The 23,541-nt window shown below is 41.3% G+C and overlaps 1 protein-coding gene across 1 annotated transcript in view; it reads left to right on the top strand.

Moving 5' to 3' along the window:
* The window catches only part of CYFIP2 (cytoplasmic FMR1 interacting protein 2), a 236,629-nt gene that overhangs the window by 150,619 nt on the left and 62,469 nt on the right, over positions 1–23,541 (top strand). The window contains exons 22-24 of the mRNA XM_053718790.1: positions 4,282–4,481; positions 12,449–12,536; positions 14,951–15,094. Coding sequence (XP_053574765.1) covers positions 4,282–4,481; positions 12,449–12,536; positions 14,951–15,094 — 432 coding nt within the window. The remainder of the gene's footprint in view (positions 1–4,281; positions 4,482–12,448; positions 12,537–14,950; positions 15,095–23,541) is intronic.

Raw genomic sequence — 23,541 nt, 5'->3', positions numbered from 1 at the left:
GGTAAGGATGTGAGAAGGTTTTTACTTGAATCTGAGGACATCACTCCAGTGATGTATACTTTGCCAAAAGTGCATAAAGACCTGCAAGCACCTCCTGGCCGCCCAGTTGTGGCAGGCATGGGCTCAGTATTGTCCAAGGTGTCAATATATTTGGATAAAGTTCTTAGACCTTTTGTTAATTCTAGTTCATACATCCAAGACACAGGAGATTTTCTTGCTAAATTGCGTGATCTATATTTAGAGGAAAGTAAATGCATTCTTTTTAGTATTGATGTGACATCACTGTATACAGCTATCACACATGAGGCAGGGATTGGAGCAGTGGAGAAAGTTCTGAGTGAATCTGATAGATATACTACTTCACAGGCAGAATTTATTCTGCAGTTACTTAATATTGTTTTAGGGTGTAACTATTTTCTTTTTGAGGATAGTTATTATCTTCAGCTCCAAGGGACTGCCATGGGTTCCAATGTCGCCCCCACATACGCCAATATTTTTATGAATATGTTTGAGGAACATTTTGTATATAATAATTCTTTTTTTCTATCATATAGCGCCACCTGGTGGCGCTATATTGATGATGTGTTTGGTGTGTGGGGGGGGGGCGACATTGGAACCCTGGTAAATTTTGTTAATGATTTAAATGCAGCGACTAGTCACATTAGATTTAAGTTGGTCTTTAATGAGGAGAGTGTTGTATTTCTGGACACAGTTGTGTCAAAATGTAAATCAGGTCTAACTGTGGACCTTTATAGGAAAGAAACAGATTGCAACACTCTCCTGCACTATAAGAGTGCACACCCCCCTTCATTGGTAAGATCTTTACCCAGGAGCCCGTTTCTACGTGTAAGGCGTATTGTGTCTGACGAAACAGTGGTTAAGGACAGGCTTAAAGAAATGGGAGATCGTTTCCTTCAAAGGGGATATCCATGTGAATTAATTGAGACTGAATTTAAGAATGCATTAAACACCCCTAGGGACATGTTATTGGAAAAGAAAAAACCTGTGAAGAATAAAAAAAACCCTAGACTAGTTTTTGTAAGTCAATTTGCACCTTGGAATCAACAGGTTATGAAGATTATTTGCAGGCATTGGCACATTTTGAGCACTTGTAACCCTGATATTCAGGAATTTAAGAATCCTCCTATGCCAGCCTTTAAAAGAGGAAAAAATATAAAAGATGTTCTGGTAAGGGCAGATATTGGTCCATCTAAGGGACCGGTTCAAACTTATATTGGTAAGAAAAATCTGGGGAGTTTTCCCTGCTTAGGGTGCTCAAATTGTAATAGTGTAATTAAAGGGCCAACATTTAGTCATCCAAGTACTGGTAAAAAAATATTTCATTAAGGGACACTATACTTGTAATACTGATTTTGTGATATATTTTATTAAATGCCCATGTGGGCTGGGGTATGTGGGGGAGACCTCCCAGTGCGTAAGGGAACGCATAGTCCAACACAAAAGTAGTATCAGAACCAAGAAAAAGGATGCCCCAGTTGCCCATCACTTTTTGTCTGCAGGCCGTAATCTAAGCCAATTAAGGTTCCAGATTTTGGAACAGGTGAAACATCCTAGAAGAGGGGGTGATCGAATTAAATTATTACAAAAACGTGAAGCATATTGGATATATGAATTAGGTACATTATTTCCAGGTGGCATGAATAAAGTACTAGATTGGTCAATTTTTCTGTAGAAATTTATATGTAAATCTTTATTTAAAACAATGTTTATATCTATCTATGCTAATATGTAATATAAATGAATAGTGGTAGATGAAAATAATATATTACATGAGAGCCTGCACTGTACATGGATATATTTAGACTATGTATTAATTCATTGCTAAGTAAGTAATAGTAAAATTTAAATTAATTATAGAGGTGTGATTTTTGTAGTTGACCACATGGTGGCAGCATTTGGCTGTTAGTGATATACCTGGCTTTACAGGTGTTACAATTAGCTGTAAAGGTATGACTTATTTGGGTATATAAGAAGTGAATTATTGTCTGTTTGTTATGCAAGATTAAGGACTTGTGTCCGAAACGTTGCTGATTTTTTTGATCTTGGCTCAATAAAGAAATTCATTCATTTAATGGTGCGACTATCATCTTTTGCTATATTGACTGGGGGTATTGTGCAGTGCCCCCGTGTTTGCACACCTTGGATCCCAGGTGCTGGACTCTTGAAACTTTTTATTGTTTTAAATAATAACAGTAGAGCAACATGAGAGCGTAGTAGATCGCCAATCCCTTTTTTACTCCCTTGTGGGACTTTAATAACCACTGATAGTCATTAGGAAGGGATCTTTTTGATTTGTGTTGCACACTGTGGGCCAGACTGTGGGTTGCACATTAACAGTAACAAGCGAGTGAACAGGGGTTTATTACAGCCCTTTGCGCTTGTCGGGTTTACCGCTCATATTACAAGTTGAAACACGTGAGCGCAATCACAATATACGCTAGAATGATTATTGCGTCCTCAGAGATCAAAAAAGTGTCACAAAACACATCAAAAATACACATCAAGGTACAGTTGCACTTATAAAAAAAATTGCACAAAAAAGGGTTCAAAGATATGAGGTCTCAGGTGTTAGAAAAAAAGGGATACAAAGGGCTTAACACTGAGATACATACATACACATGTCTAAATATGTGTGTATATATATATATAGTTTATATGTGTGTGCATATGTTCTCTGGGTTCTCAATCGCACTCTCGGGAAGCTGTGCTGTCCCCAGAGTCCCAGGCAGTTAAACCCAGACAAGTATAAATATATATTTGTGCAAAAAAACATCAATGATATATATATATATTTATGAATAAATAGAACTTCTGCTGTGTGAAGAACAGTGGAATGGGAAATATTTCTATTTTCATGTCAGGTTAGCGCACATAAGAATATGCGATCGGGTTTGTATGCAAGTTGGGTGTGCTTCTCCTTGGCATATTTATTTAAGTATAATTTTGGAACTGATCTTTGTTTGGAATTTTGGATTGGACTCACCAGTATGTATACATTTTTAGTATTTAACTGTTTTTATCTTAACCCATCCACAGTAAACGTTATGTTTAATTTTGATACCCCCTTCTTTTGGGGGGTTAGAGACATTAAGGTTTAGATTACAAGTGGAGGAGCGCAAAATATCGCTTTCTCTAAAACTATATATGCAAATGTGTGCTGCTGGTATTACGAGTTAGGTGCAATGTGAACGCAACCTTGCGTTTGCATTGCACAGAAGCATTGCGCTCATGAGAGCGCGCTTCCATAGATTCCAATGGGGAGCGCATGCGAAGGGTAAGTTGCGCAGCGATGGGCAGCAAAGTGCAAATATATATGTATATGCTTATATGTGTATATACATATATTAACACATTAAATATATATATTTGCTGGGAACACACAGTTCCTATAGACCGCTATGTAAAGGCACTTTTCAATGCCGTTTTTTTGTGTTTTTTTAAACACCCGACTCCCGCCATCTTTTGCCCCCAAAAACTGCCTAGTGCAGTTATTTATTTATTTTAAATAAAAAATGCTACTATTTTTTATTTAAAAAAAAAACACTACACACTGTATTTGGGGGGCAATTGGGGCACATTTAAAAAATTAACCAGAGGTTATATATTGCATGCCCGCAAACGGTGAATGTGCCAGTTTGCGGGTGCGCAATGAATTAGTGTTCCACTTGTAATTTAGCTCTAAATAGATTATTACATTTGAGTGCTTAGGGGATGCTCTTTTCTTTCTTTCTTATTATTCTCCACAATGCGTTGTATGTGTCTGCATGATGTCAGTAAGGTCTTAGCCTCTAATCCATGAGCTCAGGGATTTATTAGCTTGTGCAAGCTGCAGTCACAGATTGTTTTTTGCATGCGTCACAGATGATTGTCCTGTAGAGGGATTTTTTTTTTTTCATTTTAAAGGGACATGAAACTCTAACTTTTTTTTTTCATGATCCAGATAGAACATACAATTTTAAACATCTTTCCAATTTTCTTCTTTAAATTTGCTTAATTCTCCTGGTATTCTTTGTTGAAGAAGCAGCAATGCATTACAGGGATCTAGCTGAGCACATTGGGTAAACCAATGACGACGCATATATGTACAGCCACCAATCAGCAAGCGCTACCCAAATGCTGAACCAAAAATGGGCCGGCTCCTAAGCTTACATTCCTTCTTTTTCAAATTGTATGCTCTATCTGAATTATGAAAGAAAACGTGGGTTTCATATCCCTTTAGGGTTTTACCCATCTCTCACCACTTTCATTCTCCTCCCTTAGGAGCTGGAGTGGCTGCTGGATATTAATCGCTTAACTCACCGTCTGCTTTCAAAGCATCTGACATTGGATAGTTTTGATGCCATGTTCAGAGAGGCAAATCATAATGTGTCAGCTCCATACGGAAGAAACACTCTCCACGTCTTTTGGGAGCTCAACTTTGACTTCCTGCCCAACTATTGTTATAATGGTTCAACTAACCGGTAGGTGCAAATCTAGAGCGCTGGCATGGATGTAAGATATTTATCATAGCCAGTGCCTCACTAGCCTCTGACCTCACCGCACGTCACTGTTTAAATGTATCTTTTCACTCTATGATCTAGTTTCTTAAAGGGACATAAAAACTGATGGACACAACTTCAACTGACTGATTACTACTCACCATTATGTTGTTTTTCCTCCTTTGCCTGCAGCTCTCTTCTGAGCCATCTTCTTTGTTTTTAACCCTTGACAAGTGCCTACTGGGGAAGCTCTGTGTTTTTATACTTTGGGCGCCATCTTGGAGCTCACGTATTCTTTTCTTGCACCCTGTGATAGGAGTGGTGCACATTCACAGATCACTGATGTTGATGGCTTTTTTGACAGCTATATCCTATGCTTCAGCTTAGCACACACAATACAGAGCAGGGGGTTTACATTTTTTCAGTTTTTATTCACAGTTTATAAGTTGCATAACATATATAAAAAAAGCCACATGAATTATATAGAACAATTCAGCCACTGAAAAAATATAAAGGTTTTGCTCTGTTTTGTGCACACTAACCTAAAGCGTACAATACAACTTTCAATGATCTGGGTATGATAATGTACTTATAACTTTTTTGAAGTATTGTGCCAAGAACAATCAAAAGTCACAGTACACATTCTCCTGCATGAATGTATTAATACATTCACCCTCTGAAGACTCTCATTCATTTACCATATGTACATTCTATAGACATCAAATATATCAAATTCCTTAGTTCCAGTGCAGGGCATTACATTATACATAAAAAAAATAATCACCGCACACAATTACTGCAACTGAGTGTGTGCAGCACTTTCTCAAATAATTTTTTTCCCAAAAATCTGTTCAGTTATTATTTTCTCAATCAGCTGTCTTTTAAGAGTTTGTATGTGCTCATGGGATAAAATTGTACAGCTACCTGTGAGACCAGGTCATTGCTAAAATACTACTAATCTACTGAGGAGAAAGAAATATAGAATAATTACAGGGTGTCTTGTTATATATTATAGGACTATAGAGATCATTTACTTTTAACTTAAATACTTTTAAGATCGGTGTTGCATAAATAAAAATAAAAAAATCAGCAGCAAACTAATGTTATCTCACCACGATTTAAAGGAACATTTCTTCTGTTATGTGTGATCAGTCCACGGGTCATCATTACTTCTGGGATATTATCTGCTCCCCTACAGGAAGTGCAAGAGGATTCACCCAGCAGAGTTGCTATATAGCTCCTCCCCTCTACGTCACCCCCAGTCATTCTCTTGCACCCAAAGACTAGATAGGAGGTGTGAGAGGACTATGGTGATTATACTTAGTTTTTAGAACTTCAATCAAAAGTTTGTTATTTTACAATAGCACCGGAGCGTGTTATTACCCCTCTGGCAGAGTTTGAAGAAGAATCTACCAGAGTTTTTTCTTATGATTTTAACCGGAGTAGTTAAGATCATATTGCTGTTTCTCGGCCATCTGAGGGAGGTAAAAACTTCAGATCAGGGGACAGCGGGCAGTTGAATCTGCATTGAGGTATGTAGCAGTTTTTATTTTCTGAATGGAATTGATGAAAAAATCCTGCCATACCGTTATAATGAACATGTATGTATACTCTACACTTTAGTATTCTGGGGATGGTATTTCACCGGAATTACTCTGTAAAAGTACATTAAACCTTTTATTAGGTATTTTTCATGTTAAACGTTTTTGCTGGAATGTAGAATCGTTTGCATTAATGAGGTACTGAGTGAATAAGTATTTGGGCATTATTTTCCACTTGGCAGTTTGCTTGTGTTATTTATGACAGTTTCGTTTCTCTCTCACTGCTCTGTGTGAGAGGGAGGGGCCGTTTTTGGCGCTCTTTGCTACGCATCAAAAATTTCCAGTCAGTTTTTCTGCATGATCCGGTTCATCTCTAACAGAACTCAGGGGTCTTCAAACTTCTTTGAAGGGAAGTAGATTCTCTCAGCAGAGCTGTGAGACTTATATAGTGACTGTGATTTAAAACGTTGCTCTGTAATTTTTATATTTTACTAATGGGAACAAACCTTTGCTAAAAAGTTGTGTTGTTTGTTAAGAGTGATGCCATAACTGTTTTTCAGTTCATTATTCAACTGTCATTTAATCGTTTAGTGCTTCTTGAGGCACAGTACGTTTTTATTAAATAAAATTGTAACCGAGTTGCATGTTTATTGCCAGTGTGTTAAACATGTCTGATTCAGAGGAAGATACCTGTGTCATTTGTTCCAATGCCAAGGTGGAGCCCAATAGAAATTTATGTACTAACTGTATTGATGCTACCTTAAATAAAAGCCAATCTGTACAAATTGAACAAATTTCACCAAATAGCGAGGGGAGAGTTATGCCGGCTCACTCGCCTCACGTGTCAGTACCTGCATCTCCCGCCCGGGAGGTGCGTGATATTATGGCGCCTAGTACATCTGGGCAGCCATTACAGATAACATTACAAGATATGGCTACTGTTATGACCGAAGTTTTGGCTAAATTACCAGAACTAAGAGGCAAGCGTGATCACTCTGGGGTGAGGACAGAGTGCGCTGATAATTCTAGGGCCATGTCTGATACTGCGTCACAGCTTGCAGAGCATGAGGACGGAGAGCTTCATTCTGTGGGTGACGGTTCTGATCCAAACAGATTGGATTCAGATATTTCAAATTTTAAATTTAAATTGGAAAACCTCCGTGTATTACTAGGGGAGGTCTTAGCAGCTCTCAACGATTGTAACGCTGTTGCAATACCAGAGAAAATGTGTAGGTTGGATAAATACTTTGCGGTACCGGCGAGTACTGACGTTTTTCCTATACCTAAGAGATTAACTGAAATTGTTACTAAGGAGTGGGATAGACCCGGTGTGCCGTTCTCACCCCCTCCAATATTTAGAAAGATGTTTCCAATAGACGCCACCACACGGGACTTATGGCAGACGGTCCCTAAGGTGGAGGGAGCAGTTTCTACTTTAGCTAAGCGTACCACTATCCCGGTGGAGGATAGCTGTGCCTTTTCAGATCCTATGGATAAAAAATTAGAGGGTTACCTTAAGAAAATGTTTGTTCAACAAGGTTTTATATTACAACCCCTTGCATGCATCGCGCCGATCACGGCTGCGGCAGCATTTTGGATTGAGTCTCTGGAAGAGAACCTTAGTTCAGCTACGCTGGACGACATTACGGACAGGCTTAGAGTCCTTAAACTAGCTAATTCATTCATTTCGGAGGCCGTAGTACATTTAACCAAACTTACGGCTAAGAATTCAGGATTCGCCATTCAGGCACGCAGGGCGTTGTGGCTAAAATCCTGGTCGGCTGATGTAACTTCTAAGTCCAAATTACTTAATATACCTTTCAAGGGGCAAACTTTATTTGGGCCCGGTTTGAAAGAAATTATTGCTGACATTACAGGAGGTAAGGGCCACGCTCTACCTCAAGACAAAGCCAAAGCTAAGGCTAGACAGTCTAATTTTCGTCCCTTTCGGAATTTCAAAGCAGGAGCAGCGCCAACTTCCACTGCACCAAAACAGGGAGGAGCTGTTGCTCGTTACAGACAAGGCTGGAAGCCTAACCAGTCCTGGAACAAGGGCAAGCAGACCAGTAAACCTGCTGCTGCCCCAAAGACAGCATGAACCGAGGGCCCCCGATCCGGGACCGGATCTAGTGGGGGGCAGACTCTCTCTCTTCGCCCAGGCTTGGGCAAGAGATGTCCAGGATCCCTGGGCGCTAGAGATCATATCTCAGGGATACCTTCTAGACTTCAAATTCTCTCCCCCAAGAGGGAGATTTCATCTGTCAAGGTTGTCAACAAACCAAATAAAGAAGGACGCGTTTCTACGCTGTGTACAAGATCTATTATTAATGGGAGTGACCCATCCGGTTCCGCGGTCGGAACAAGGACAAGGGTTTTACTCAAACCTGTTTGTGGTTCCCAAAAAAGAGGGAACTTTCAGGCCAATCTTGGATTTAAAGATCCTAAACAAATTCCTAAGAGTTCCATCGTTCAAAATGGAAACTATTCGGACAATCTTACCCATGATCCAAGAGGGTCAGTACATGACCACAGTGGATTTAAAGGATGCTTACCTTCACATACCGATTCACAAGGATCATTACCGGTATCTAAGGTTTGCCTTCTTAAACAGGCATTACCAGTTTGTAGCCCTTCCATTCGGATTGGCTACGGCTCCAAGAATCTTTACAAAGGTTCTGGGTGCCCTTCTGGCGGTACTAAGACCGCGAGGAATTTCGGTAGCTCCGTACCTAGACGACATTCTGATACAAGCTTCAAGCTTTCAAACTGCCAAGTCTCATACAGAGTTAGTTCTGGCATTTCTAAGGTCGCATGGATGGAAAGTGAACGAAAAGAAGAGTTCTCTCTTTCCTCTCACAAGAGTTCCATTCTTGGGGACTCTTATAGATTCTGTAGAAATGAAGATTTATCTGACAGAGGACAGATTAACAAAGCTTCTAAATGCATGCCGTGTCCTTCATTCCATTCAACTCCCGTCAGTAGCTCAATGCATGGAGGTGATCGGCTTAATGGTAGCAGCAATGGACATAGTTCCCTTTGCACGCCTACATCTCAGACCGCTGCAATTGTGCATGCTGAGTCAGTGGAATGGGGATTACTCAGATTTGTCCCCCACTCTGAATCTGGATCAAGAGACCAGAAACTCTCTTCTATGGTGGCTTTCTCGGCCACATCTGTCCAGGGGGATGCCGTTCAGCAGGCCGGACTGGACAATTGTAACAACAGACGCCAGCCTTCTAGGTTGGGGCGCTGTCTGGAATTCTCTGAAGGCTCAGGGTCAATGGAGTCGGGAGGAAAGTCTCCTGCCAATAAACATTCTGGAATTGAGAGCAGTTCTCAATGCCCTTCTAGCTTGGCCCCAGTTAAAGACTCGGGGGTTCATCAGGTTTCAGTCGGACAACATCACGACTGTAGCTTACATCAACCATCAAGGAGGGACAAGAAGCTCCCTAGCAATGATAGAAGTATCAAAGATAATTCGCTGGGCAGAGTCTCACTCTTGCCACCTGTCAGCAATCCACATCCCGGGTGTGGAGAACTGGGAGGCGGATTTCTTGAGTCGCCAGACTCTTCATCCGGGGGAGTGGGAACTTCATCCGGAGGTCTTTGCCCAAATACTTCAACGTTGGGGCAAACCAGAGATAGATCTCATGGCGTCTCGCCAGAACGCCAAACTTCCTCGCTACGGATCCAGATCCAGGGATCCGGGAGCGGTTCTGATAGATGCTTTGACAGCACCTTGGAACTTCAGGATGGCTTATGTGTTTCCACCCTTCCCACTGCTTCCTCGATTGATTGCCAAAATCAAACAGGAGAGAGCATCAGTGATTCTAATAGCGCCTGCATGGCCGCGCAGGACTTGGTATGCAGATCTAGTGGACATGTCATCCTGTCCGCCTTGGTCTCTACCTCTAAGACAGGACCTTCTGATTCAGGGTCCATTCAAACATCAAAGTCTAACTTCTCTGAAGCTGACTGCTTGGAAATTGAACGCTTGATTTTATCAAAACGTGGTTTTTCTGAGTCGGTTATTGATACCCTGATACAGGCTAGGAAGCCTGTTACCAGAAAGATTTACCATAAAATATGGCGTAAATACCTATACTGGTGTGAATCCAAAGATTACTCCTGGAGTAAGGTTAGGATTCCTAGGATATTGTCTTTTCTACAAGAAGGTTTAGAAAAGGGTTTATCGGCTAGCTCATTAAAGGGACAGATCTCAGCTCTGTCCATCTTGTTACACAGGCGTCTGTCAGAAAATTCAGACATCCAGGCCTTTTGTCAGGCTTTAGCTAGGATCAAGCCTGTGTTTAAAACTGTTGCTCCGCCATGGAGTTTAAACTTAGTTCTTAACGTTTTACAGGGTGTTCCGTTTGAACCCCTTCATTCCATTGATATAAAATTGTTATCTTGGAAAGTTCTATTTTTAATGGCTATTTCCTCGGCTCGAAGAGTCTCTGAGTTATCAGCCCTACATTGTGATTCTCCTTATCTGATCTTTCACTCAGACAAGGTAGTTCTGCGTACTAAACCTGGGTTCTTACCTAAGGTTGTCTCTAACAGGAATATCAATCAAGAGATTGTTGTTCCATCCTTGTGTCCAAATCCTTCTTCTAGAAGGAACGTCTTCTACACAATCTGGATGTAGTTCGTGCCCTCAAGTTCTACTTGCAGGCAACTAAAGATTTTCGCCAAACTTCTTCCCTGTTTGTCGTTTATTCTGGACAGAGGAGAGGTCAAAAAGCTTCTGCTACCTCTCTCTCCTTTTGGCTTCGTAGCATAATACGTTTAGCCTATGAGACTGCTGGACAGCAGCCTCCTGAAAGAATTACAGCTCATTCCACTAGAGCTGTGGCTTCCACTTGGGCCTTTAAGAATGAGGCCTCTGTTGAACAGATTTGCAAGGCTGCAACTTGGTCTTCGCTTCATACTTTTTCCAAATTTTACAAATTTGACACTTTTGCTTCTTCGGAGGCTATTTTTGGGAGAAAGGTTCTTCAGGCAGTGGTTCCTTCTGTATAATGAGCCTGCCTATCCCTCCCGTCATCCGTGTACTTTTGCTTTGGTATTGGTATCCCAGAAGTAATGATGACCCGTGGACTGATCACACATAACAGAAGAAAACATAATTTATGCTTACCTGATAAATTCCTTTCTTCTGTTGTGTGATCAGTCCACGGCCCGCCCTGTTTTTTAAGGCAGGTACATATTTTTTAAAATTATAATTCAGTCACCACTACACCCTTGGTTTCTCCTTTCTCGTTGGTCTTTGGTCGAATGACTGGAGGTGACGTAGAGGGGAGGAGCTATATAGCAACTCTGCTGGGTGAATCCTCTTGCACTTCCTGTAGGGGAGCAGATAATATCCCAGAAGTAATGATGACCCGTGGACTGATCACACAACAGAAGAAAGGAATTTATCAGGTAAGCATAAATTATGTTTTTCTCCCCCTTAATGTCTTCACAATGATCAATTTATATTGTTTACAAACAGCATCTTTACCTCTATTTTGTAATTTGACATGCCTGCATTTGCCTGTTGAATACACTACCTATACTGCAGTTTTGGTGGTAGAAAAGCTATGTAAACAGGATACCTCAGCATAAAGTAGCCTCACAGTGGGGGTGGGGGATAGAATTAAAAAAAAAAATAGCAGTTTTTTCTCCTTGAACCCCAGTGGCTTTGCGCTAGTGGGGCACTACCCCCCTCCCCAGCATAATGGCTGCCCCCCATGTGCCCCTTACCATTATCATTCTTCATTTCCCACCACCAATCATCCCATCCCCCGCTCCACTAGGTCTTTCCCATATCATGTCCAACTGAGCTCATGACACATCTGGTTTCCCTTCTCCTGTGGCGATAAATCACCTGTGGGTCTCTAATAAGTGTCCCCCATTTATATGTTTTGGATATGCCAATGTGAACCAACCAGCTGTAATTAGCCCTTTAATACCTAATGATTGGCCTTTGTGTATAAATAAAGAGATAAAACATAAGTATGTTCTTCCTGCAGGCTCAGTCCATTTAAATACACATGCCCTTGAGAACAATAGGTGATGGCTTTAATGAGCAAAATCAGCTATTTCAAATAAATAAATATGAAAGAATAAGTCACTTTGAACACATTAAGGGGAATTTTACAGTTCAGTGTCCATATCATAAATGTGTTGAATAAGACATGACCTAGCGGTGTGCAAAATAACACGATTCCTTGATGAGCAGAGTCCCTCAGCCTATAAATAACAAGTTAGATAATAGATAGAAAGATAGATAGATAGATAGATAGATAGATAGATAGATAGATAGATAGATAGATAGATAGATAGATAGATAGATAGATAGATAGAAAGATAGATAGATATTTCACTTTTTAAAGTTTGACCATTATATTACTTTTACTCTCTCAGGTTTGTCCGCACAGCCATTCCCTTTACACAGGAACCTCAAAGAGACAAACCTGCAAATGTACAACCATATTATCTCTATGGGTCAAAGGTGAGTGAACAAGATAGCATCATTTTCTCATAAGGATAGGCACTTTGCCATTGCTATGATCCATTTGTAGGTTACAAAATGTACACATTTTCAATATTAAAGATCATATTTTCATATTTCCATTTGCTCCCAGTGCCAGATTTCCAATTACCCAAATTTGGCCACTGCCTATGGGCATCTGGTCTATAAAAGATACCTCTAGAGCAGTGTTTCTCAACTCCAGTACTCAAGTACCCTTAACAGTTCAGATTTTCATGATATCTTAACTAGAGCACAGGTGAAATAATCAGTTAATGGCTGACAGCAGGTTAGTAACCATGGTTACTAATCATCTGATTATTTCACCTGTGATCTATTTAGATATCATGATAATCTGGCCTGTTTGGGGTATTTGAGGACTGGAGTTGAGAAACACTGCTTTAGAGCACTTAAGATGCTTAAATGCCTCTGATAGATGTCACTGCTACCAAAGAAAACCAAATCCATATACGAAGTCTAGGCAGGATTTTAAGTCTGTAATCTTATTGGCTATAATAATAATAATAATAGGGAGTGTTAGTTCTGTTTTGCTTTACTAGTAAACTTATTAAATCCAGAAGAACTATAGCTCCCAGAATCAATGTTTTTCATGAGGATATTGAGGTGAGCCAGTGGGATACCAGAAAGAATACACATTACACACACACAAGGTATTGGGTGATGCATTTAGGATCAGTACAGCACTACTCCAATGAGATATTTTCATATGAGGGAGCAGGTGCTATACTGCACTTATGAGGTATTTACAAGTTAGCGGTTCTCACTTAAAGGGACAGTAAACCCCAACATTTATATGATTCAGATAGAACATACAATTTTAAACAACTTTTCAATTTCCTTCTATTATCAAATTTGCTTCATTATCTTGTTACCCTTTGCTGAAGGAACAGTACTGCACTACTGGCAGCTAGATGAACACATCTAGTTAGCCAATCACAAGAAACATATGTGTGCAGGCACCAATCAGCAGCTAGCTTCCACTAGTGTAAGATATGGCTTAGTCTTTTACAACAAAGGATACCAAGAGAACAAAGCGCATTTGAAAATAGAAGTGAATTTAAAAGTGTTTTAAAATGATATGTTCTGTCTGAACCATGCAAGTTAAATTTTGACTTTCCTATCCCTTTAAAGGAATATTAAAGCATATATAAATGATTCATAGGGGCATATGTATTAAGCTCCGAATGGAGCTTGATGCCCTGTGTTTCTGGCAAGTCATCAGACTCGCCAGAAACAGCAGTTATGAAGCAGCGGTCACAAAGACAGAGCAGGCGGACAAACATTGCCGGAAATCAACCCGATCGAGTACGATCGGGTTGATTGACACCCCCTGCTGGTGTCCGATTGGCCGCGAGTCTGCAGGGGGCGGCGTTGCACCAGCAGCTCTTGTGAGCTGCTGGTGCAATGCTGAATACGGCGAGCGTATTGCTCGCCGTACTCAGCGAGGTCTGGCGGACCTGATCCGCAGTGTCGGATCAGGTCCGCCAGACCTTGATAACTATGGGCCATAGTATTGCAAAATATAATATTCATGCAAACAAATGTTTAAAGGAATTTAACTGCCATTTTGTTAGAAAAATATTTATTGTTTTCCAGGCCAAGGGCACACCCCTTGAAAGACATCTTTAATGTAACAATCTTACATATAACACATATCAACAAGCTGCAGCATACCAGTGCTGATAACCACAATTACAATTTATTTACATTTATACAGAAATATTAAGCAGCACAAATACCGAACAGCCACCTTTCTTTTAATTTGCTAATTTTATTGGCAACACTGCAGCATTTGCAATACACCCCATCTGCTGTATATGTGACAATTTATAATCCACATAAAGCTTTTGGGGCCTATTTATTATGCTGCGAATGCAACAGGTTCCTCACATAAGTTAAGAAGCAGCAGTCATAAGGACGCTGCTCCTTAACTCGTCTGCCACCTCTGAGGAGGCGGACAGCAATCAGCCTGATCAGATATGATCGGGTTGATTGATACCCCTGCTAGTGGCCAAGTCGTGAATCTGCAGGGGGCGGCATTGCACAAGCGTTTCACTAGAAATGTTTGTGCAATGATAAATGCCGACAGCGTATTCTGTCTGTATTTATCGATGTGCGGCGGACATTGTTAAATCTACCCCTTTGCATACTGTGAGGGGGAGGGATCTATAATGACAAATTGAGCACTGTTAGCTTTTACTTGGTTAATATGTTATACTTTTTCAAAAGACTTTTTAATAAAACACTTAGTAGTACATAAATAATTATGATTACTTAAGTTATGTCTGATGCAATAATTATTAGTTTAGGTTTTTTGTTCACTTTTATCATGAAATCACTACAATCATACATCGTATTGTCCTCTCTTACTACAGCCTCTCAATATAGCCTACAGCCACATATACAGTTCATATCGCAACTTTGTGGGACCTCCTCACTTCAAGACCATATGCCGCCTGTTGGGGTATCAGGGCATTGCTGTAGTGATGGAGGAGCTGCTGAAAATCGTAAAGAGCCTGGTGAGAGATGAACAGAATATATCTGAGATTTGCTAGCGGTGGATGAAAGAGTTTGTGAGTTAATGACAGTGAGATGTATAGTACAGAGTGCAATTCTAATGCTCTGAGTGAATGCTGGAACTGTTTTTTTATTTTTTATTTAAGGGTCATTTCAAGGCATAGAAACGAATGTGTCCATATAAAAAAAAACCAGACAAAATAAATTACATCATGTGCTCAATATGTGTTAACGAGAAGAGAGAAACACATTGCTTACTTTTAGGACATATGACAGGGGTACAAGTATATTCATAATTTGTCAATCAAACTAGAAACCTTCCATATGGTAAATGAGGCCACTCTTGGACCTCCCAGAGAGAATTAATACAATGTTATAGAAGGTGATTCAGAGCAAATAAGAGACCACTTTTGGATCTCATATGGTGATCCTCCTTAAATTTCTTTACTTTATATAACAGACTGTGATTTGGAAACGAACTAGTAGAAGACAACATATAAAATATCAAATAATATTTTGCAACGTACATATTAATACCCCTGAAGTTATAATAAACATATTTCTCTTGTAAGGTGTATCCAGTCCACGGGTTAATCCATTACTTGTGGGATATTCTCCTTCCCAACAGGAAGTTGCAAAGAGGACACTCACAGCAGAGCTGTCTATATAGCTCCTCCCCTAACCCCCACCTCCAGTCATTCTCTTTGCAACTCTCGACAAGATAGGAAGTATAAAGAGATATGTGGTGACTTAGTGTAGTTTTACCTTCAATCAAGAGTTTGTTATTTTTAAACGGTACCAGCGTTGTACTGTTTTACTCTCAGGCAGAAATTAGAAGAAGAGTTCTGCCTGGAGGTTGATGATCTTAGCGGTTTGTAACTAAGGTCCATTACTGTTCTCACACATAACTGAAGAGTATGGGAAAACTTCAGTTGGGGGAACGGTCTGCAGATTACCTGCTTTAAGGTATGTTCAGTACTTTTATTTCTATAGAAAGGATAAGTTCTAGAAAATGCTGACAGAACCTTGTGTATTTGAGGTAACCTAGACGCAGTGATTTTGCAACGACTGGGATCATGCTTACAAAATAGGGTAATACTCATGTTAATACTCATATTAATTAGTGACAAAACGTTAGTGACAAAACATGTTTCATAAATGGGACGTTTTTTTCTCTGAGGGTGATAAGTCTTTTTATTTGGGGCCTAGTTTCCACATGGCTAGTCAGATACTCCTAGGAGTATTTCTTCTGTTATGTGTGATCAGTCCACGGGTCATCATTACTTCTGGGATATAACTCCTCCCCAACAGGAAATGCAAGAGGATTCACCCAGCAGAGCTGCATATAGCTCCTCCCCTCTACGTCACTCCCAGTCATTCTCTTGCACCCAGCAACTAGATAGGATGTGTGAGAGGACTATGGTGATTATACTTAGTTTTTATAACTTCAATCAAAAGTTTGTTATTTTACAATAGCACCGGAGCGTGTTATTGCCTCTCTGGCAGAGTTTGAAGAAGAATCTACCAGAGTTTTTCCTATGATTTTAACCGGAGTAGTTAAGATCATATTGCTGTTTCTCGGCCATCTGAGGGAGGTAAAAGCTTCAGATCAGGGGACAGCGGGCAGATGAATCTGCATTGAGGTATGTAGCAGTTTTTATTTTCTGAATGGAATTGATGAGAAAATCCTGCCATACCGTTATAATGACATGTATGTATACTCTACACTTCAGTATTCTGGGGATGGTATTTCACCGGAATTACTCTGTTAAAAGTACATTAAACCTTTTAATAGGTATTTATTATGTTAAACGTTTTTGCTGGAATGTAGAATCGTTTGCATTTTCTGAGGTACTGAGTGAATAAATATTGGGCATTATTTTTCCACTTGGCAGTTGCTTGTTTTAATTGTGACAGTTTCGTTTCTCTCTCACTGCTGTGTGTGAGGGGGAGGGGCCGTTTTTGGCGCTCTTTGCTACGCATCAAAAAATTCCAGTCAGTTACTCTTGTATTTCCTGCATGATCCGGTTCATCTCTAACAGATCTCAGGGGTCTTCAAACTTCTTTGGAGGGAGGTAGATTCTCTCAGCAGAGCTGTGAGACTTATATATTGACTGTGATTAAAAAACGTTGCTCTGTAATTTTTATGTTTCAAACTTAATTATTGTTACTTTACTAATGGGAACAAACCTTTGCTAAAAGTTGTGTTGTTTTTAAGGATTGATGCTATAACTGTCTTTCAGTTCATTATTTCAACTGTCATTTAATCGTTTAGTGCTCTTTGAGGCACAGTACGTTTTTGTTAAATAAGATTGTAACCAAGTTGCAAGTTTATTGCTAGTGTGTTAAACATGTCTGATTCAGAGGAAGATATCTGTGTCATTTGTTCCAATGCCAAGGTGGAGCCCAATAGAAATTTATGTACTAACTGTATTGATGCTACTTTAAATAAAAGCCAATCTGTACAAATTGAACAAATTTCACCAAACAGCGAGGGGAGAGTTATGCCGACTAACTCGCCTCACGTGTCAGTACCTGCATCTCCCGCCCGGGAGGTGCGTGATATTATGGCGCCTAGTACATCTGGGCGGCCATTACAGATAACATTACAAGATATGGCTACTGTTATGACTGAAGTTTTGGCTAAATTACCAGAACTAAGAGGCAAGCGTGATCACTCTGGGGTGAGAACAGAGTGCGCTGATAATACTAGGGCCATGTCTGATACTGCGTCACAGCTTGCAGAACATGAGGACGGAGAGCTTCATTCTGTGGGTGATGGTTCTGATCCAAACAGATTGGATTCAGATATTTCAAATTTTAAATTTAAATTGGAGAACCTCCGTGTATTACTAGGGGAGGTTTTAGCGGCTCTTAATGATTGTAACACTGTTGCAATACCAGAAAAATTGTGTAGGTTGGATAAATACTTTGCGGTACCGGCGAGTACTGACGTTTTTCCTATACCTAAGAGACTAACTGAAATTGTTACTAAGGAGTGGGATAGACCCGGTGTGCCGTTCTCACCCCCTCCAATATTTAGAAAGATGTTTCCAATAGACGCCACCACACGGGACTTATGGCAAACGGTCCCTAAGGTGGAGGGAGCAGTTTCTACTTTAGCTAAGCGTACCACTATCCCGGTGGAGGATAGCTGTGCTTTTTCAGATCCAATGGATAAAAAATTAGAGGGTTACCTTAAGAATGTTTGTTCAACAAGGTTTTATATTGCAACCCCTTGCATGCATCGCGCCGATTACGGCTGCGGCAGCATTTTGGATTGAGTCTCTGGAAGAGAACCTTAGTTCAGCTACGCTGGACGACATTACGGACAGGCTTAGAGTCCTTAAACTAGCTAATTCATTCATTTCGGAGGCCGTAGTACATTTAACCAAACTTACGGCTAAGAACTCAGGATTCGCCATTCAGGCACGTAGGGCGCTGTGGCTAAAATCCTGGTCAGCTGATGTAACTTCTAAGTCCAAATTACTTAATATACCTTTCAAGGGGCAAACTTTATTTGGGCCCGGTTTGAAAGAAATTATCGCTGACATTACAGGAGGTAAGGGCCACGCCCTGCCTCAAGACAAAGCCAAAGCTAAGGCTAGACAGTCTAATTTTCGTCCCTTTCGGAATTTCAAAGCAGGAGCAGCATCAACTTCCACTGCACCAAAACAGGAAGGAGCTGTTGCTCGTTACAGACAAGGCTGGAAACCTAACCAGTCCTGGAACAAGGGCAAGCAGGCCAGGAAACCTGCTGCTGCCCCAAAGACAGCATGAACCGAGGGCCCCCGATCCGGGACCGGATCTAGTGGGGGGCAGACTCTCTTTCTTCGCCCAGGCTTGGGCAAGAGATGTTCAGGATCCCTGGGCGCTAGAGATCATATCTCAGGGATACCTTCTAGACTTCAAATTCTCTCCCCCAAGAGGGAGATTTCATCTGTCAAGGTTGTCAACAAACCAGATAAAGAAAGAAGCGTTTCTACGCTGTGTACAAGATCTGTTATTAATGGGAGTGATCCATCCGGTTCCGCGGTCGGAACAAGGACAAGGGTTTTACTCAAACCTGTTTGTGGTTCCCAAAAAAGAGGGAACTTTCAGGCCAATCTTGGATTTAAAGATCCTAAACAAATTCCTAAGAGTTCCATCGTTCAAAATGGAAACTATTCGGACAATCTTACCCATGATCCAAAAGGGTCAGTACATGACCACAGTGGATTTAAAGGATGCTTACCTCCACATACCGATTCACAAAGATCATTACCGGTATCTAAGGTTTGCCTTCTTAGACAGGCATTACCAGTTTGTAGCTCTTCCATTCGGATTGGCTACGGCTCCAAGAATCTTCACAAAGGTTCTGGGTGCCCTTCTGGCGGTACTAAGACCGCGAGGAATTTCGGTAGCTCCGTACCTAGACGACATTCTGATACAAGCTTCAAGCTTTCAAACTGCCAAGTCTCATACAGAGTTAGTTCTGGCATTTCTAAGGTCGCATGGATGGAAAGTGAACGAAAAGAAGAGTTCTCTTTTTCCTCTCACAAGAGTTCCATTCTTGGGGACTCTTATAGATTCTGTAGAAATGAAGATTTATCTGACAGAAGACAGATTAACAAAGCTTCTAAATGCATGCCGTGTCCTTCATTCCATTCAACTCCCGTCAGTAGCTCAATGCATGGAGGTGATCGGCTTAATGGTAGCAGCAATGGACATAGTACCCTTTGCACGTCTACATCTCAGACCGCTGCAATTGTGCATGCTGAGTCAGTGGAATGGGGATTACTCAGACTTGTCCCCTACTCTGAATCTGGATCAAGAGACCAGAAACTCTCTTCTATGGTGGCTTTCTCGGCCACATCTGTCCAGGGGGATGCCATTCAGCAGGCCGGACTGGACAATTGTAACAACAGACGCCAGCCAACTAGGTTGGGGCGCTGTCTGGAATTCTCTGAAGGCTCAGGGACAATGGAATCAGGAGGAAAGTCTCCTGCCAATAAACATTCTGGAATTAAGAGCAGTTCTCCATGCCCTTCTGGCTTGGCCCCAGTTAAAAACTCGGGGGTTCATCAGGTTTCAGTCGGACAACATCACGACTGTAGCTTACATCAACCATCAAGGAGGGACAAGAAGCTCCCTAGCAATGATGGAAGTATCAAAGATAATTCGCTGGGCAGAGTCTCACTCTTGCCACCTGTCAGCAATCCACATCCCGGGAGTGGAGAACTGGGAGGCGGATTTCTTGAGTCGCCAGACTTTTCATCCGGGGGAGTGGGAACTTCATCCGGAGGTCTTTGCCCAAATACTTCGACGTTGGGGCAAACCAGAGATAGATCTCATGGCGTCTCGCCAGAACGCCAAACTTCCTCGCTACGGGTCCAGATCCAGGGATCCGGGAGCGGTTCTGATAGATGCCTTGACAGCACCTTGGAACTTCGGGATGGCTTATGTGTTTCCACCCTTCCCGCTGCTTCCTCGATTGATTGCCAAAATCAAACAGGAGAGAGCATCAGTGATTCTAATAGCGCCTGCATGGCCACGCAGGACTTGGTATGCAGATCTAGTGGACATGTCATCCTGTCCGCCTTGGTCTCTACCTCTAAGACAGGACCTTCTGATACAGGGTCCATTCAAACATCAAAATCTAACTTCTCTGAAGCTGACTGCTTGGAAATTGAACGCTTGATTTTATCAAAACGTGGTTTTTCTGAGTCGGTTATTGATACCCTGATACAGGCTAGGAAGCCTGTTACCAGAAGGATTTACCATAAGATATGGCGTAAATACCTATACTGGTGCGAATCCAAAGGTTACTCCTGGAGTAAGGTTAGGATTCCTAGGATATTGTCCTTTCTACAAGAAGGTTTAGAAAAGGGTTTATCGGCTAGCTCATTAAAGGGACAGATCTCAGCTCTGTCCATCTTGTTACACAGGCGTCTGTCAGAAAATCCAGACGTCCAGGCCTTTTGTCAGGCTTTAGCTAGGATCAAGCCTGTGTTTAAAACTGTTGCTCCGCCATGGAGTTTAAACTTAGTTCTTAACGTTTTACAGGGTGTTCCGTTTGAACCCCTTCATTCCATTGATATAAAATTGTTATCTTGGAAAGTTCTGTTTTTAATGGCTATTTCCTCGGCTCGAAGAGTCTCTGAGTTATCAGCCTTACATTGTGATTCTCCTTATCTGATTTTTCACTCAGACAAGGTAGTTCTGCGTACTAAACCTGGGTTCTTACCTAAGGTAGTCACTAACAGGAATATCAATCAAGAGATTGTTGTTCCATCCTTGTGTCCAAATCCTTCTTCAAAGAAGGAACGTCTTCTACACAATCTGGATGTAGTTCGTGCCCTCAAGTTCTACTTGCAGGCAACTAAGGATTTTCGACAAACGTCTTCCCTGTTTGTCGTGTACTCTGGTCAGAGGAGAGGTCATAAGGCTTCGGCTACCTCTCTCTCCTTCTGGCTTCGTAGCATAATTCGTTTAGCCTATGAGACTGCTGGACAGCAGCCTCCTGAAAGAATTACAGCTCATTCTACTAGAGCTGTGGCTTCCACTTGGGCCTTTAAGAATGAGGCCTCTGTTGAACAGATTTGCAAGGCTGCAACTTGGTCTTCGCTTCATACTTTTTCCAAATTTTACAAATTTGACACTTTTGCTTCTTCGGAGGCTATTTTTGGGAGAAAGGTTCTTCAGGCAGTGGTTCCTTCTGTATAATGAGCCTGCCTATCCCTCCCGTCATCCGTGTACTTTTGCTTTGGTATTGGTATCCCAGAAGTAATGATGATCCGTGGACTGATCACACATAACAGAAGAAAACATAATTTATGCTTACCTGATAAATTCCTTTCTTCTGTTGTGTGATCAGTCCACGGCCCGCCCTGTTTTAAGGCAGGTAAATATCTTTTAAATTATACTCCAGTCACCACTTCACCCTTGGTTTCTCCTTTCTCGTTGATTCTTGGTCGAATGACTGGGAGTGACGTAGAGGGGAGGAGCTATATGCAGCTCTGCTGGGTGAATCCTCTTGCATTTCCTGTTGGGGAGGAGTTATATCCCAGAAGTAATGATGACCCGTGGACTGATCACACAACAGAAGAAAGGAATTTATCAGGTAAGCATAAATTATGTTTTCCTTAAGGCCTCTCTGACATCGAGTACATGGTGGGAGGGGCCTATTATCGCGCTTTAGTTGCGCAGTTTTCTTTCAGACTGAGACATCCAGCTTCCCTAGAGGAGTCCTCTTGCATCTGAGGACCACTATAGAGGGCTTATTTCTTCCCTAATCGCATTTGAGGTCAGGTAGGAGCCACAGCAGAGCTGTGGCAAGGTGCTTAACTGTCTTTTACCGGTGGTTGACGTTTTTTAAATCCGGTTTGGGGGCTAAGGGGTTAATCATCCATTTGCAAGTGGGTGCAATGTTGCTTTAGTCCCTTACACACACTGTAAAAATTTCGAAGACTTTACTACATTTTAACACTGTTTTGCAGTTTAGGTGCTAGTTTTTTTCTCTTAAAGGCACAGTACCGTTTTTCTTTAATTGCTGTTTCACATTTATTAAAGTGTTTTCCAAGCTTGCTGGTGTCATTACTAGTCTGTTAAACATGTCTGACATAGAGGAAACTCCTTGTTCAATATGTTTAGAAGCCATTGTGGAAACCCCTCTTAGAATGTGTACCAAATGTACTGAAGTATCTATTAACTATAAAGACCATATTATGGCTTTTAAAGATTTATCACCAGAGAATTCTCAGACTGAAAAGAGGGAGGTTATGCCATCTAGCTCTCCCCATGTGTCAGAACCTATAACTCCCGCCCAAGTGACGCCAAGTACATCTAGCGCGTCTAATTCTTTTACCTTACAGGACATGACGGCAGTTATGAATTCTACCCTTACAGAGGTATTGTCTAAACTGCTAGGGTAACAAGGAAAGTGAGACAGCTCTGGGGCTAGAACAAATACAGAGCTTTCTGACGCTTTAATAGCTGTGTCCGATATACCCTCACTAGGCGCCGAAGCCGGTGCAAGGGAGTTTCTATCTGAGGGTGACATTTCAGATTCAGGGAAGGCTTTACTTCAGTCCGATTCTGAAATGGCAGCGTTTAAATTTAAGCTCGAACACCTCCGCTTATTGCTCAGGGAGGTTTTAGCAACTCTGGATGACTGTGACCCCATTGTAGTTCCAGAGAAATTGTGTAAAATGGACAAATACTTTGCAGTGCCTGTTTACACTGATGTTTTTCCCGTCCCTAAGAGGTTTTCGGAAATTATTACTAAGGAATGGGATAGACCAGGTGTGCCGTTCTCTCCCCCTCCTGCTTTTAAAAAGATGTTTCCCATAGATGTTGCCATACGGGACTCGTGGCAGACGGTCCCTAAGGTGGAGGGAGCTGTTTCTACCCTAGCTAAGCGTACAACTATCCCTGTCGAGGACAGTTGTGCTTTCCTAGATCCTATGGA

Source organism: Bombina bombina, chromosome 6, assembly GCF_027579735.1.
Source record: "Bombina bombina isolate aBomBom1 chromosome 6, aBomBom1.pri, whole genome shotgun sequence".
NCBI lineage: Eukaryota > Metazoa > Chordata > Amphibia > Anura > Bombinatoridae > Bombina > Bombina bombina.
The sequence above is the reverse complement of the archived record's forward strand: the minus strand, read 5'-3'. Positions and strand labels throughout refer to the sequence as shown.